Raw genomic sequence first — 16,961 nt, 5'->3', positions numbered from 1 at the left:
CAAAGAGCATGAAAATTTTCGTAACGAAGAGAAGAGAGAACATTAAGAGAGCATAAAAGTGAACTTTTTGTGAAGTCGTGCCGGACATATGTGCAGTTGACTACCATTGAGGATGACACGTGAGCAGAGTCGTATCTATACACGACTCTAGTCATGGGTTGTGGATCGGGTCCATGATTTTTGCCGATAGATGTATACCCGATCCTGATTTAGCATAGTTGTAGATCGAGTACACAATTTCGTAACTCTAATTTTATCTTTTTTTTTCGTTTATCCTATTTTCGAGAATATTTTCAAAAAATACATTATTAAAAAAAGATTGCAAAATGGGAGCATTTTGGTCCAACCGGAAAAGTAATCCCAAAATGATTTTGCAAGGTTTTAAAACTCGGAACGAAACCCCATCACACGAACTAAACAAAAAAATCTCGTGGAGGATTCTGAGTGAGGTTGACCAAGAAAAACAAGAACAGGAGTCCTTTTTAAGAGTACTGTTTCGAAATATAAAATCACGTTGACAATTTCCCAAGGATAACTACCTCAATTGTAAAATCAAACGATTCCGTGTTCAATTCCCGGCTGCGGAACCCTTTTCTATGAGAAAGATGATGATGATTGCCATCAATTTCTATGATAATGCCTTACCAAACTGCGATTCGTTGCTCGTTATATGATAGTATATTCCTATCTTCTTGATTTACACCTCAGATTACGACAAAACCCACGAACAATGAGTTTATCTTCTTGGTTTCGACGAAGACTTTTGAGGGAAAACGGCCAGTTTACCGGAGCTTCCATTCCTTTACAACAATCCCATCATGAGAAAGAAGAGCGATTCCTCGGAGTCACTGACAGATTGATCGAATTTGTCAAGTCCTTCACTTTCGACACCTTCAAGAACTTTCCTCTTCTTGGTATTTCACTGTTGCATTCTCTTTTGCCTTTTCAATTCCATTCATGGGAGTGTGTTTCTTTTGGGTTCTTCTTAAGGAATTAGAGCACTTAAGATTTTTTTCTTAACTTGGATTTTCTCTTCAGATGAAGGGGAAGCAGCTCATGGTGATGAGAATCTCTCGGATTGGCAGGAGCGACATGCAGTTCTTGTGTTGTCAAAAGTCAAGGTTTATTTCTTGTTGCTCATGTTGAAATTATTTCGAATCTGTCAAAATAAAGCCCTAGGAGTTTTTGTTATTAGAAGTTCAAAGTTTCACATGGTACGACGACTTTTGGGTGGTTCCAACTTCGGGTTTACGGTAGAATATATCGTACTGTTGTGAAGATAAATGGAGATTTTTTTGTTCTTATTGGGTTGCATAAATGAAATTTATTTAAGTGGAAGTCTATTATTCGTACACTTCATGGGTGTGGTATCATTCTATATTGATTTTAGTAGCGATTTTGCTCTCTGAAACTGTCCATTATTTTTTCATTTTGAAGGAAATTTCCCAACTAAGATATAAGCTATGCCCTGGACACTTGAAGGAACAACAATTCTGGAAAATATACTTCGCCCTTGTTAAGAGCCTTGTGTTTGAGTAAGTCCTATTGTTTTGCGAAACTCATTGTTTCCATTTACTTGTATTTAGAATGTTGGCTCTTGATTGTATTATATGAACCAAGTTGTCCTTGTGTAGTTCTTGAAGCATGTGTTTGTGCCTGCGTGTGAGAGTTCAAAGAGTTTCAATTACCTATTCCCCTTTCTTATAGAATCTGTTTCTCTCAGCTGATTCAGTGCGATGTATCGAAGATGTTTCTGCATCATTACATACCTTCCTTTCGATATTGGAAGGATATTATCTTAGAGAGAACGGTTTATAATTCTTTTAAGATGCTTAAGCAAATTTAATAAATTTCTCTCTGAAATTAAAGCAGAACTGTGTTATTTGTTGTTCATAGGATTAGGTATAGGGATCATTCTATTGAAAGTAATAAACATGAAACCAAGACTTACGTGGAAACCCGAGTACCTGGACAAAAATAATAATATTGTTGTTTTATTATTTTCTTATAAATAATAGGTACAATGAAGGAGAATAAATAGAATACACGATAGAATAAAAAAAAGTAAAAGCTTTAGGAATTTGGGTAAATCTTCCTATAAATATTCTATGGGCCAAACCCACTAATTCTAACACTCCCACTCAAGTTGGGTCGTAAATATCAATGAGGCCCAACTTGTTAACACAAAGTTAAAGTTTGGTCTGAGAAGCTCTTTAGTGAGAACATCAACAACCTGTTGGCTCGAATGGACGTACAGAACGCATATGCTCACACTGTCAAGTCTTTCTTTAATGAAATGCCGATCAATCTCACGTTAGTTCTATTATGTTGAATTGGGTTGTTAGCAATACTAACAGCAACTTTATAATCATAAAAAAGCTTCAATGGTGTCTCACACTCCTAATGAAGATCAGATAGGACTTTTTGGAGCCAAATTTCCTCACATATTTCCAAACTCATAGCTCGGTATTCGGCCTTAATACTACTCCTGGCCACAACAATTTGCTTCTTACTCCTCCAAGTTATAAGATTACCCCAAACGAAGGTACAATAACTGAAGGTAGACTTTCTGTAAACAACAAATCTTGTCTAGTTCGAGTAAGTATATGCCTTAATGGCCTTTCTGTCTGTCTTTCTAAACATCAACCTTTTACTAGATGTTGTTTTCTAGTATCTCAGAATTCTGTTGATAACTTCCATGTGTTCCTCATATGGAGCCTGAATAAACTGGCTGACAACACTCATAGCAAAGGAAATATCAGGATGAGTATGGGACAAATAAACCAATTTACCTAGAAGGAGCTGATATTGTTCTTTATCAACTGGAACTTGATCATCATTTCCTAGTTTACGGTTGAATTCCATAGGAGTGTCAACAGGACGACATCCAAATACCTGTCTCGATTAGCAAATCAAGGGTGGTTTTTCTCTGAGATATGGAGATGCCTTCTTTAGATCCGACCATCTCCATTCCAAGGATATATTTCAGATTTCCCAAATCCTTGATTTCAAATTCATCACCCATTCTCTGCTTTAGTTGATTGATTTCTACATGATAATCTCCAGGCAAAACAATGTCATCCATATAAACTATCAGAACTACAATCTTTCCTGTCTTGGAAACCTTTGTAAATAAAGTATCAAAATGCCCCTGACTGTACCCTTGGAACTTGACAAAAGTAGCGAACCTATCAAACCATGCTCTGGATGATTGTTTCAAACCATATAGGGATTTTTGGAGTTTACATACCTGTTGACCAAACTGGGCTTCAAATCTAGGCAGGGGCTCATCTAGACTTCCTCCATTAGGTCTTTATTCAGAAAATCAAACCAAATAGGGATTTTTGGAGTTTACATACCTGTTGACCAAACTAGGCTTCAAATCTAGGCGGGGGCTCATCTAGACTTCCTCCATTAGGTCTTCATTCAGAAAAGCATTCTTAGCATCCGGCTGGTATAGAGTCCAATCTTTGTTCACAGCAACAGATAACAAGACTCTAACAGTATTCATCTTAGTAATTAGAGAAAAAGTTTCTGAATAATTAACACCATAGGTTTGAGTAAATCCTTTTGCAACTAACCTAAACTTGTGTCTGTCAAGTGTTCCATCTGCTTTGTATTTGAGAGAGAACACCCATTTGCATCCCACAATTTTATGTCCCTTGAGTAGAGCACAAATCTCCCAAGTTTTATTCTTTTCAAGAGCCCTTCATCTCTTCCATGACAACATTCTTTCATTCAGGACACAGTAAAGCAAGGTAGATATTTTTCGGTATTATGGTAGAGTCAAGGCTTGCTTTAAACGCTCTGAACTGTGAAGAGAAATTATCATAGGAAACATAGTTACAAATGGGATGTTTAGTGCAGGACCTAGTACCTTTTCTCAAAGCAATGTGAATGTCCAATGAGGCATCTCTTCCATGACAACATTCTTCCATTAAGGACACAGTAAAGCAATGTAGATACTTTTCGGTAAGGTAGAGTCAAGGCTTGTTGTAAACGTTGTGAACTGTGGAGAGAGATTTTCGTAGGAAACATAGTTACAAATGGGATGTTTAGTACAAGATCTGGTATCTTTAATCAGAGCAATGGGAATGTCCATAGAAGGATCATATTTATAAGTTTCCCTATTTGACCCTGTTCAGCTTCATTGTTACTGGTTCTTGCTCTGACCTCAGTCTCATCATTACTGTTCTTTTCTTTCACATTTTCAAGAACAACAACATTAGACCTGTCGTTCTCACTCATCTTATCATTAGTACAAGATTCAGTAGGGCTTTCCATACCATCTCGATGAGGTTCAAAGTCTTGGACTGGAGTTGGCGGCTGACTAATAGGGGCAAACTTCCTTTCTGAAATTCCTTCTGTAATATGTTTTCTAGGGAACTTGGTTTGTAGGTAGGATAATGAGATGAGGATCAAAGTCAGACATGGTACTAGAGTAGGTTCGATAAACTCTAAGGTATAGTTAGACTCTTCACTGACACTCTCCCCTTAAAGATGGCTAACGGGAAAGTAGGGTCGGTCCTCTTAGAAAGTAGCATCCATGGTGACGAAGTATTTCCTAGATGGTGGATGAAAACATTTATAATCGCGTTGATGAAGGGATACTCTACAAACACACATGCCTGAGCCCGATGGCTAAATTTGGTCTGATTAAGGCCGAAATTATGGACATAAGCAGTACACCCAAACGCATAAAGGGGAACCTCAGAAATTAGATAAGTAGAAGGATAGGACTCTTTAAGACAATCTAAAGGAGTCTGAAGGTGGAGGATACGAGAAGGCATTCTATTAATTAAATATAAGCTGCTATAAGAATAACATCTCTCCATTGGTATGAAGGAAGGGAAGTAGATACCATAAGGGAATAGGCTACTTTCAGAAGACGACGGTTTTTTCACTCGGCTACCCCATTTTGTTGAGGAGTGCAGGCACACGAGTTTTGGTGAATAATTCCCTTATAGGCTAGGAATTCACTAAGGTTATGGTTTTTTAATACCCAGCCATTATCACTCTGAAGAATTGCATTTTTTGTATGGATTTGTGTTTCAATGGTGTTATAGAAGTTTTGGAAAATAGAGGAAACCTCAATTTTATCGACGATAAGGTAGACCTAGGTGTAATGGGTATGATCACCAATGAAAGTTACGAACTATCGTTTCCTAGATGAGGTGGTGACCTTAGATGGACCTCAAATGTCACTATGTATAAGGGTAAACAGTTGTGTGGGTTTATATGGTTGTGAGGGAAAAAAAAACCCGATATGTTTTGCCCGAATACACACATCACAAGATAGAAATGAGACATCAATTTTAGAAAATAGATGGGAAAACAAATATTTCATATAGGTAAAGTTCGGGTGACCCAACAAAAAATGCCATAACATAAATTCATGTTCGAAAGTGCTAAAATAGGAGGATAGTAAACTAGTACTAGAGATTCTACTATCGGGGGTATCATCATCAAGGATGTAAAGTCCCCTGCATGTCGGGTAGTGCCGATTGTCCTGCCCGAGCTCAAGTCCTGAAAACAAATAGATTTGAGGTAAGAAAGTAGCTTTACAGTGTTCCTCAAGGGTGATCTTACTAATAAATAATAAATCGTAGGACAATGACACATGCAAGACATTCTGGAGAGGGAGACCGTCAAAGAACTATTTGTCCTTTGCCAGCAATCGGGGCTAAAGTGCCATCGGCTATCCAGATTTTGTCATTATCGGCACAGGGGGTATAAGAGACAAAGTGCTCCCAAAAAACCTGTCAAGTGATCTGTGGCCCCCGAGTCTAAAATCTAGGGACTTTTTCCATCAACATTAATAAGGCGAAGGGACTGAGGCATACCTGACTAAGCAATGACGCCTAGAGTAGGAGGGTTGGTTTGGCTAGGGCGCAATTGACTGAGAGGTGCTGCCAAGTCTCCCTAACATTGACACGCCCTAAGTTCTGTTGCTCGTTGGAGGAACGTTGTTTGTTACTTCCTGGGGAATGACCGTGGAGTTTCCAACACTGATCCTTGGTGTGCTGTTGTTTCTTGCAGTGCTCAGAAATGAGGATTGGTTTCCCACTATTCTTCCCATTATCATGGGTCGAGAATTGAGCATTGAAGGCGGTAGAGTTAGTTATATAATTTGAAGGCACGTTAGGGAGTGAAATTACTAGGTTCTTGGTATACATCGGCAACTCAGTTTGTTTGGAATGCGCCAAAGACTCGCCCGCTTCAACCCCCAATCTGTTTTGGCTACCATCAGTCCCGTTATTATAGATAAAGGGTTGCTATAAAGGGTCAAACGGACATATCTGACAGTTTTTGAGGTGGCTGCCCATAATCGGAGGGCATGGGTGGTGCGTGGGGCTGCAACTGACCAGAAGGGTATGATTGTTGGACAGTCGACGACAAGTAGAAGAGATTGGAATGGGTGGAGAGACAAAAGGGCGGTGGCGCGTGGGCCCATGCGCTTGATAGAGGCGACGCGTGAGAGAGATTCTAGCCAGAGGTTTGCGCAGACGGCGGCAAGGGTGGTCCCCCTGTGTAGATCGATAGTTTCTAAAGCTGTTGGACAAATTTTTCCATGAGGGCGTCCACAGCGGCAGCGAGATGGCTGGTTTGGTTTGGGTTCCTCTTAAATTGTTTTCTAAGGTTTCGTTGTTGCTTTGCTCTGATACCATATGGAAAGCAATAAATACGAAACCAAGGCTTACGTGGAAACTCGAGTACTGGAAGAAAAACCACATTATTCTTGTTTTATTATTTTTTGATAAATAATACGTACAATGAAGGAGAATAAATAGAATACACAATAGAATAAAGACAAGGAAAAGATTTAGAAATTATGGTAAATCTTCCCCTAAATACCCTATGGGCTGCTCTTGGCAGTTGGCCCCACCAATTCTAATACATTCAAGCGTGCAAATACCTATCTTGTCCCACCTCCCTCCCCTACATAAATAAATTTTAGGCATGTGGTAGGGGAGGACCCTGAGTTCTGGTTTACTAATGCCTACAAGAGATTATGTTGGCTTGGGCTTGAAAGTTAACTTTTTATTGTTGGACCTTGAGTGTCTATGAGAAAATAGAGTGTTGGGCCACGTTTTGTAATTCTGTTAGTTATGGAATTAGGCAGTCTAGCACAACGTTAGACTAGAAAGTCAAAGCCACATACTGTGTTCTCTTTCGTATTTGATTGTGTTTTCTGTGCCATTCTACTTAACCTTATCATCTTGGATCATGGCCAAATGGAGAAAAATGTAAAATGAATGCCGTAGAATCTAGATTGGGAGTGACTGAGGGCTGTAAAGAGGATGCCAACTTCGAAGAAGAATATAGTTACTTTTTGGTAGAGATTAATCAGGCTTTGCACTAGAAGCCAGAAGGATTTGCTGCAGACAACGTGGATCCCTTGGTGCTTAATTAAGGTACCACTAGATTAGGCTAGAGGTATGATAATCGGATTCAATTAGACTTTAAGGGGACCGCACAGAGTTGAGTTAAGTTGGTAATTATTATAGGAGGATTAATTGGGCGGTTGACGAGGTAAAAATTAGGTGAGTTCAATAACCTTTCTTTTAATCAATGGTGAACAAAACAATGGGTGGGTTTTTTTTATTCACCCAACCCAGCCCAACTTGGAGGGCCAAACACACCCTAAGTGTGAATTGGGTGATGTTCATAGAGAAGTCAATCACGTGGAACTGATAATGAGGGTGGATTTACCTCCATTTTTTGTGATGGATATGAATAATTGGATGGTTTAGGCAGCTTGCATGGCTGCTGACATGTTGAGTGTTGGATATTATATTAAATTTATCCTTACCTATCAGCTTAAGTTTTTAAGTTGAATTGGTGATTTAAGATGGTATCGGAGCAGGTGGTTCAGGGAGATCCTGTGTTTAAGCCCATGCAACGTTATTTCCTCCCCATTTACTGTTAGTTGCCACTTGTTGAGTCTTTCTTGACATTTAAATCCCACAAGTGAGGGAGAGTGTTGGATATTATATTTTAAATTTACCTTCACCTATCATCTTAAGCTTTTGGGTTGAATTGGAGGTTTAAAGACTAAGCAATCCACAAGTAACATCAAAGCTCATCTTGCAGCAAGCTATGAAGTTCGTCAGTAGGACAGGCACCAGGTTATGCTCCTTACAAGTTTGCACCCCCTAACTTTCACTCAAATGGCCATGGAATGGTATCACAATTGATTTTGAGGAGAAAGAGCTTGGTTTTGGTCATGGTGGACAGGTTGGGAATGTATGCACATTATTTCTCTGAGGCACCCTTACTCCACAAGTGACTGTCATGTTATCATCAAGGAAGCATCTAGGCAGCATGAACCGTCCTAATCAATCTTTTCATATTGTAATTGGGTGTGCTTCATCGGTATTGAGTGGCATGAATTGTTTAAGCTTTGGGAACCATAAAAGCATATCATTGTAAAAAATAAAGCCAGTTTGAGAGGGGCCTTAAGTGCTTGGAAACCAATTGATGTTGTTTCGCTTGTGAAAATCACAAGACTCAGGTGTATTCCATCTCCCAGTAATCTGCGGAAAACCTCAGTTCAAGTTTAGTTTGTTGACCATGTTTTGAAACACTGCTAGTTAAGCGTTGGCTACTTAAGCACCTTGGTGAACCACCCTCTAAAAGCTGGCTATTAGGGTGAGAGACAAATCACTCAAGTACCTTATTGGCCATCCCATTCTAACCAACGTAGGACAAATCATTCCAGAACTACCTTGGTTCCGAACACAAAGAAATGAGTTTGTATGATTTAGAGGTCATCCATAATAAAGGCTGTGGCAAGTTGCGATGGAATTTGTAGGGAAGCCACGAATCTCTAAGACGTTTGTTCACTTTTATATATTTATGAAATGCTATCAGTGTGTATTGTGGTGAGCATGCACAAAGGAATGAATTAGTATGATCGAACGTTATATTTTAGATCCCACGTTTCTGATGCTTCAAATATTCCAACTCTAAAAAGACCGGTTCCACGTTTCTGAGCTTTTCTTGTGGATGAATGTCACTAGCCTTCTCCGCATAATTTACTAAAATAATGACCTCATTATTGCCTATTCTAGCGAAACATATATTGCTATATACAGATTTCAGCTGTGTAGTTTGTCAGTTAATTTAGCTCTAGAGTTTATTAACAGGTTAAGCCGAAAGCTTGATTATATTTCCTTTTCCTGTCGTACAATTGCTAGAACTTTGTGAAATATGAACTGTGGACAAAAAGTTGCTAACAATTACATGTTACATGCGAATTACTTACATCTTTTTCTTTGTTTAATATCTACGTTTGATGCTTCTGGTGTGCATATTATATGCCAAAATCTCAAAGTAGACTAGTTTCTCGTGTCATACCTGCACTTATTCTTCTTTTTTCTCTGGAAATTCTCAAGATAGTAGGGAAAATTGCTACTGTTCTCTACTCTCCTACGCATTTAGCACAAAATTCATTCTATTGTTTCTACTCGTGGCAGATATGAACTGCGTGCAATTCAACTTGATAAACTTAAGAGGATGGCTTTAGGGAATGAGCAACCTTCCAACAACACTCCATATGAAGTTGAAATGTCGGAGACGAATACTGCATATCATTGAACTTCTGTATGTCCTCCATGAACCTCCAGACCCTGCATTTTGGAATCTCATTCTTAACAAGGTTAAGTATAACCCTACTGGAAATAAAAATTTTGCCCTCTAACTTGTCCCCATGCTCATAGCTTGATAAGGATGCTGTTGCAGTTGTGCAACCTATTCCAAGTAAGGTCACCAAATCAGAAAACATCATCACTCTACACAAAAGGGGAATATTAAGACTGGCTGCGTAGAAGTTGAAAAATTGTAGTGGATTGCTATCATATAGTAGGATAGATAGTTTGGAAGAATATGAGTATGTGAATGCATGATTTAAAGGTCTTATCAATGCTTATTATACATAATCTGAGTGCTTAGAATCTGTTCAAGTTTTGTTCTGTTATCCGGGGACTTGGAGCATTTAATATGTAACGAAAATGACAATTCTTTCTCCATTGAAAGGAAATTGTACTAACCGTAAAATGCAGTGCCGTGCAATGATCCACGTGAAACTGCCTACACATTGCATCGAAGTAAGTGCATACCGACAGATGGCCACGCAATTTTGCTCATCCCTTCATTTCAATTCTTCCGGAGAGTGAATTGAAGGATTATCGAAGGTATCAACTTCCCTCGTTTAAAAAATGCTTCTAGTCTTTAAAAAATGACAACAACAATAACACTATCTTTGATCTCTCATAATTGGAGAAATCTTTTTTGTTAGATTGTTGAACACAAATTGAAACTTGAAATAGTGTAATGTCGACTTCAAAGGAAATGTGGCCTCTAACACATCTTTCTGACCTTGGGTCACATTTCCGCTCCTTTCCAATTTATATTCAAAATTCTAAAGAAATTTCTCATCTAGAGATTATGATAGTTTTGAAATATTATGTTTAGGTTGAAAGTTATGTTACAATATTTGATTGAATAGAGGTACTCTTCAAGCAAATAGTGAAGCTCATGAGTGTGTTATGCAATATACGTATACAATCATTCAAGATTTGATTTTATGAAAATAATAACAATTCTAATATGAATATGAATATTATTATTATTTTTATTTTTTTTTCTAGGGAGTGTTGGCCAAGTGATGCCACACCTACCATTTCTTCTCTGCAAGGCTCCAAACTTCAAATGAAATCAAATAAGATAAAAACAAGAATACTTGGGACATAATCAAACAATTTTAGAACATAGAGTTATTATGTTTTAGTATTCAGTTAGACTTTAAAATAACATCATTTATTTTACTAATTTCCAAAACAACCTAACCAGATATACAGTAAAAACAGTAAACAAAAACATTGCATATTACAACGATAGATGATGCTGTGCGTCAGCTTATATATACTACCCAACTCCCCAAATGTCTAACTAAAGATGAATTAACTAAAAGCTGGTTAGTATGGGATGCCCCAAGTTTGTGTAACTACAGAAACCTCAATGCCCGTGTTCTACCCATCCTGTGATCTCCCAAAATGAGCTTGATAAGAGATACTCGAGATTCGTTGCTACTTACGGAACCACTTTCACCCATTCATATCGTCCTTGCAGAGGCATATCACTTGCAATGTCAAAATTATACCTGCAAAAAAGTCCACACAAATGTAAGATGACTTGCATGATGGAAATGTTTTGATAATGATTTTTTTTAATCTAAGTACATATCACAAGGATAAATTTAATCGCTTACTTTTGAACAAACGTTCTTTGATGCCATAGCTCTTCGTGTGCAAAGAACTCCTCTATATCGCTGGCAGTAGGGAAGCTTTTAAGCAACTCCATCTCTACACTTGATTTGGTTGAACTTAAAATTGTTTCCATCCTTGTTGAGTGAGATGTTTCGTTGGTGCTTGAATCCCTAGCTACGCTGCTATGTATTTTTCCTGCAGTACCCCTACACAACAGTGCTTGAATCAATTACTCTAGTGAAAGTTTGTAAACGTCAGAAGATATATAAAACACTAAAGGTACCAACTTGTTCTTAAAAAAAATGAAAAAAATGAAAAAAATAAAATCATTTTCTGCTTTATAACAATTAAATTCAACCCCTTTTCTTTTTTTCTTTTTTTTTTTCTAATTAGTGTCTACTAAAACTACAGCAAAACCAGATTGACAAACACACTGCATCGAATCTCTTGGAAAGAATTTGACAGGTCTAATGAGACACTCGAATTTCCCTGGTAGTACAAGCTATGACATAAAAAAGATTTCTGACTTATAGCTCCTTGTATAATTAACTATGCTCAGCCCCGAAAGAAAAGAAAAAAGAAAAAGTAAGCGACGTGCATAGCACTTGTATAACCAAACTCGAAGTTGGAGGTCTCCCCACATATTGTCAAAAAAAATAAAAACGACATGCTACAAATTATTGGAGGGCATTAACTATTGCAATCAGTGTTCCCACAGGCAACTACCAACTCTATTGAATTCTTCGAATTTATTAATAAAAAGAAAAGTTGCACTACATTAATGCAAGTAAGACCTCATTTTGTATCCAATGCAAATAAATAAAATTTGTCATATATTGGCAAAAAAACCAGTAATGTTAAAATAGTCCATGGGGGCAGTTGGGCCGTACATAAAACAAATGCATATCTACTGCAAATACTAAAGAAAGAAGCACTCTTAAAGTCACTTCTCATAAGCATCACTAGCCTTTCATGAAAGATTCACAACAACTAGAGATAGGAACAAAACAACGACATCTTTCATCCTTCGCAATGAAACCTGTTGTTTCTACGAAAAAAACAAAACGACAGGATGTGAAGTGGAAAGTAAGGCACATAAAAGGGGGAAATAGAGACTACATACATACACACACACACACGCATAAGAAAATTCGTGGAAACCTTACCAATTATCACCTCCAAATTCGCGAAAACAATCCTCGACATCCCAGACATTTCCAGTCTGTGATTGTCCCAGACTAAGGTTCCTCTTCTCCGAGGAAGATTGAAGACTTAAGCGAGCTCTGCAACAGTCGTCGTCCGTGTGCGGCTTCTGCCTAAGTATGGGAGGTTTCTGAAGGCGGCGGCTACGAAGCTTCAAGTAAGAAGAAGAAGAAGAAGAAGAAGAAGAAGAAAGGGAAGATTTGTTAAGGCGTTGTAAGGCAAGGGTTTTAGCGGCTCTAGTACGGAGTGGGGGAGAGGAGTGTGGTGAGAGTTCCATGAGGGTAAGCTTGGATTTCTTAAAGTACTTCCCCATAAATGAAGGAGAAACTAAGAACAGAGAGTTTTAGGGTTTTTGTGGGTTTTCCGTTCTGAATGAACAAGGACTGATTCGTAAGAGAGAAAGAAAGAAAGAACGAACGAACGAACGACAGGGAAGTTTGTAGGAAAGAGAGGACAGAAAGAGAGCGCGGGAGAAATTGGCAAAAACTTAGGGTTAGATTGGGGGAACACTTAACCTTTTATATATATATATTTGGCAAACAAAATTAATTTAACCTAACGAATGGTTGTGAATAGAAAAAAGAAAAAAAAAAAACAAAAACAAAAGTTAATGTTATAAATAGTTTTAATATGAGATTTTTAAAAAATATATCACACTGGTAAATATTTAGATAGTATAGAATAATTTTAAAAACGAAAAAAAGTCTGCAGACCTACAATAGAAAATACAAAAGATGTCTCAGTCAACACACGATTAATTAGACACACTCGCACGCTAGTAATCTTCTTCTAAACGATTGTGCACTATAATCTAAATAAATAATTTAATATCGTTTAACTCGTGATATAGAATTGTGTATTTTTTTAACGATAGGGAAAAAATCTTTAAATTTAAACGACCATATTAGCCATGCTAAACGATCATATTAACCATGACAAAGGATCGTGTTGATCATGAAAAACAATCTTGTTGATTATGGTAAGCGATCGTGTAATCCATTGTAAATGATCGTTAAAAATTCCAAATCTAACAATCGTAAGGATCATGTTAAACGATCGTGTTCATCGTGTTTAATATGATCGTGTTAACTATGGTAAGTGATCGTTTAGATCATGTCAACAAGATTGTTTAGATCATTTAAAACGATGGAAAAAAGGCTTCAAATTTAAATGGTCGTGTTGATCATGCTAAACGATCATGTTAACTATAGTAAGCGGTTGTTTAGACCATGTCAATATGATCGTTTAGATTATTTTAAACGATGGAAAAAAGATTTCAAATTTAAATAATTGTTTTGATCATAGTAAATGATCGTGTTGATAATAGTAAACAATCGTTTAAATCACGTCTAAATGATATTTAGACGATTTTAATATTCTCAAATATGAGGAAGATGAAGTGATTTCAAAGAATCTTGTTGAAAGCGGTGAATATGAGATAGGAGATTTTAACATAAGAATGAATTGTGTTTAAAAATAGAAGAAAAAAGTCTGGAAGATGATCAGATAAAGAAATCAAAAAGTGAGAATGAATAAATCTCAAAGAAAAAGAAGAAAGAGAAGGATGAATCGTCCACAATATTCAAGAGCAAATCCGAAATTTATGAAATATTGTACCAGTTTCATGGATTTTTGCTTTTTGTTACATGAACCGTAAATATTTTAGTGTTTTTGTTATATTTATAAAAATTAACTTTTTAATATTTTACAACTTTTGAAAATCTTCCTTTAGTATAATATCATGCTAAAAAACTTTTTGTTGGTCTCTAGCATTATGTCTATTTTCTATTTAGTTTTTAGGTTTCAAAATGTTACTTGGTTTATAATTTTTGAGTTTGATTTTAATTTAGCTCTTAAGTTTCAAAATGTTACGATTTTAATTTTGATGTTTGAGTTTCTTTTTTTCAATTTGATCCCTAGATTTCTATATTCACATCTTTAACTTCAAATTTTCACTAAGTATTATTTTTCATTAGGAGTGAGCGTCGGTTGGTCAGAGTTGGTTTGAACATTTACCAATCTGAATTAGTTTGGTTCTAAATCGACATCGACCACCTTCGACTTGACCAATTTGGTTGTCGATTCAATTTTTCAGTCTATATGTGCACTATTATTTATACTTTATAGTGTAATGTATGTTAATAAATTAAAATACTTGAACGAATTATAATTAATTAAATTTTACCATCTTTTCATCACTTTTAAATGAAATTAAAAATTCCACTTCATAATTACCAAATTAATTAATAAACATTGACATAAATGTTCGAAAATTAGTATCTAATAAAAATTTGAGATTAAAAATGTAAAAATTTGAAATTTATGGACTAAGTTGAAACAAAACTTAAATTTTAAAGGCAAAATTGTAACATTTTGATACTTAAAGGACCAAATTGAAAATAAAATCAAAATTTAAAGGTTGAATGTGTAATATTTTAAAACTTAGGAAGTAATTAGAAACTAAATCTAGTTGACCAAAAAAGTGTTTTTCCTATATTTTGTATTAAAGTTTAATCATCAATATAGATCATATATATATATAATGACCCAAGAAACCGAAGAACTTGAACTACTTAATCTAAACTAGGGTTGTGTTTCAAAATAATAATAAAAAAAAAATAGAAAGATTTAGACAAAAAAAACCCTAATTTAATTATCAAATTTCACAAATATTCTAAAATAAGATTTTTTTACTTAATTAGGAATTCACATATTTTTAGGACAATTTCATTCTTATGATTAATATTAATTATATAGGTAATTCGAAATTAAGAAGTATTTTTTATCTTATTTACATTTTATTAATCATCAATAACAATAATGTCGAAGGTAGGCCTCCATAAGAAGGAATTTGGTATTTTCACTGTATCAACCCACACACGAACTGCATTGGGGCCAAGAGGTACATGGTGGACAAGAACAAATGGATCATTGGAAGACCATCTACCTTCAGCAATGACTTCTCCTGAACCAATCCAATCTAGTAGCAAGCACTTATGGTGAGTGTTGGTAGTAACACTCTTTTTCAACAATATTATGGTTAGAAAATTCTCAAACAATAATAATTTAAAATAGCAAAGATGATTAGATTTACCGGTGGAGAATTTATGATTGGAGTAGGAGTAGGAGTACGAATATGTGCCGATGATGATACTCTTTTAACAAGATGATTAGAATTGTCATCACTTGTTTTTTCCCATATAAACAACAATGTCAAAATGTGCTACAAACAAAATTTAAGAACTTTTAAGAGTGTTAAGACAAATTTACTTTGTCCTTTAATTAGGAAGCTATTACACTTTTCAACTCATCTACATCCGAAGTAAGGTTGTCACATTTTTTTTCAAGAGATGTAATGGTTTTATCTTTCTGAATTGATGTAGACACCTTCGATAGAGTCACACCAAATCCTAGTCCTCTTACATAGGCTTGATCGGGCCCAAGAACTCTACTAATTGCATCATCAATTATACTACTTGAAGAAGCCACACGATTTTGTTCAATACGGTCCTAACCAAAAATCATATTAAGTATGCAAAAGTCATGGTGGATTGGGAGTGGGTGGAAGGGCATAAGACATTCACAACAAGCCATTTACTTAAAGGAAACAATCTACTACTCAATGAACAGCAACTACTCAATGGCCAACAAGCTCACAAGAGTTTAAACATAAAAAATGGCAGCAGCAACACTACTCAAAGAAGCCATACGATTTTCCTCAATACGCGCTTAACCAAAAATCACATTAATAATATCATAACTATTATAAGATACTTAAGACGTTTAGCTGTATGTTACCTATAATAATGTATGTTATGAAAATAACATACCTTTCGAATGGATACATCCAACGAAATTGAACGGGTCCACACAAACGAACTTCACGACCCAAATGAATGACCAAATGAGTCATGATGTCAAAGAATGAAGGAGGAAAATACCTCTAAAAAAGGCATAGTGTTTCGATTACCTCCTTTTCAATTTCCAACATACTTTCTCGATCAATTACACGTTGGCAGATTTTATTAAAGAATCCACAGATTCGTGTTATTGAATGTCTCGGGCCCTTTGGAAGCATTCCCCTAATGACAACCGGTAGAAGTTGTTGCATTAGCACATGATAGTCATGAGATTTTAATCCCATTACTTTGGTTTCCTCCACTGAAACACAGTTAGAAATGTTTGAACTATAACCATCAGGTACTTTCAACTCGTACAACCTCTTGCAAAACAGTTGTTTCTCTAATTTAGACAAAGTGTGTAAAGCTGGAGGAAGGTATACTCGACTCTCGCATTCTACTGGGTGTAAGTCATGTCGTATATTCTTACAAATCTTTACGAGCATTGTATCCATCTTTTGATTTTCCATTAATATCCAACAATGTGCCTATTATGCTCTCACATACATTTTTCTCAACATGCATGACGTCTAAGTTGTGACGTAATACAAGTTCCTACATTAGCGTAAAACACGTCAGTGCATTACCT

The 16,961-nt window shown here is 36.2% G+C and overlaps 2 protein-coding genes across 2 annotated transcripts; one reads left to right on the top strand and one right to left on the bottom strand.

Annotated features, from left to right (window-relative positions):
• The first annotated feature begins 415 nt into the window (after positions 1-415).
• LOC103503073 (uncharacterized) lies at positions 416-10,059 on the top strand. Its single transcript, XM_008467245.3, has 4 exons — positions 416-914; positions 1,039-1,121; positions 1,438-1,535; positions 9,480-10,059. Exons 1-4 carry the CDS (start codon positions 671-673, stop codon positions 9,598-9,600), a joined length of 546 nt encoding a protein of 181 aa, XP_008465467.2. The 5' UTR covers positions 416-670; the 3' UTR covers positions 9,601-10,059.
• Positions 10,060-10,752: 693 nt separating this feature from the next.
• LOC103503072 (cyclin-dependent kinase inhibitor 3) lies at positions 10,753-12,978 on the bottom strand. The gene is made up of 3 exons (XM_008467244.3): positions 12,437-12,978; positions 11,273-11,476; positions 10,753-11,164 (listed from the first exon to the last, which is right to left on the bottom strand). Exons 1-3 carry the CDS (start codon positions 12,784-12,786, stop codon positions 11,095-11,097), a joined length of 624 nt encoding a protein of 207 aa, XP_008465466.1. The 5' UTR covers positions 12,787-12,978; the 3' UTR covers positions 10,753-11,094.
• Between the last annotated feature and the right edge of the window lie 3,983 nt (positions 12,979-16,961).

The sequence above is a fragment of the Cucumis melo genome, chromosome 4, assembly GCF_025177605.1.
Source record: "Cucumis melo cultivar AY chromosome 4, USDA_Cmelo_AY_1.0, whole genome shotgun sequence".
NCBI lineage: Eukaryota > Viridiplantae > Streptophyta > Magnoliopsida > Cucurbitales > Cucurbitaceae > Cucumis > Cucumis melo.
This window is presented reverse-complemented; position numbering and strand designations above follow the sequence as displayed.

Bases quoted from the DNA above. Each gene is read 5' to 3' on its own strand.
- LOC103503073 (XM_008467245.3), top strand. From the start codon at position 671: ATGATAGTATATTCCTATCTTCTTGATTTACACCTCAGATTACGACAA. The intron at 915-1,038 runs GTATTTCACTGT...TTTTCTCTTCAG, and splicing joins CAAGAACTTTCCTCTTCTTG to ATGAAGGGGAAGCAGCTCAT. The intron at 1,536-9,479 runs GTAAGTCCTATT...TACTCGTGGCAG, and splicing joins GTTAAGAGCCTTGTGTTTGA to ATATGAACTGCGTGCAATTC.
- LOC103503072 (XM_008467244.3), bottom strand. From the start codon at position 12,786: ATGGGGAAGTACTTTAAGAAATCCAAGCTTACCCTCATGGAACTCTCA. The intron at 11,477-12,436 runs GTAAGGTTTCCA...ACTGTTGTGTAG, and splicing joins GAATTTGGAGGTGATAATTG to GGGTACTGCAGGAAAAATAC. The intron at 11,165-11,272 runs GTAAGCGATTAA...ACTTTTTTGCAG, and splicing joins CAAAGAACGTTTGTTCAAAA to GTATAATTTTGACATTGCAA.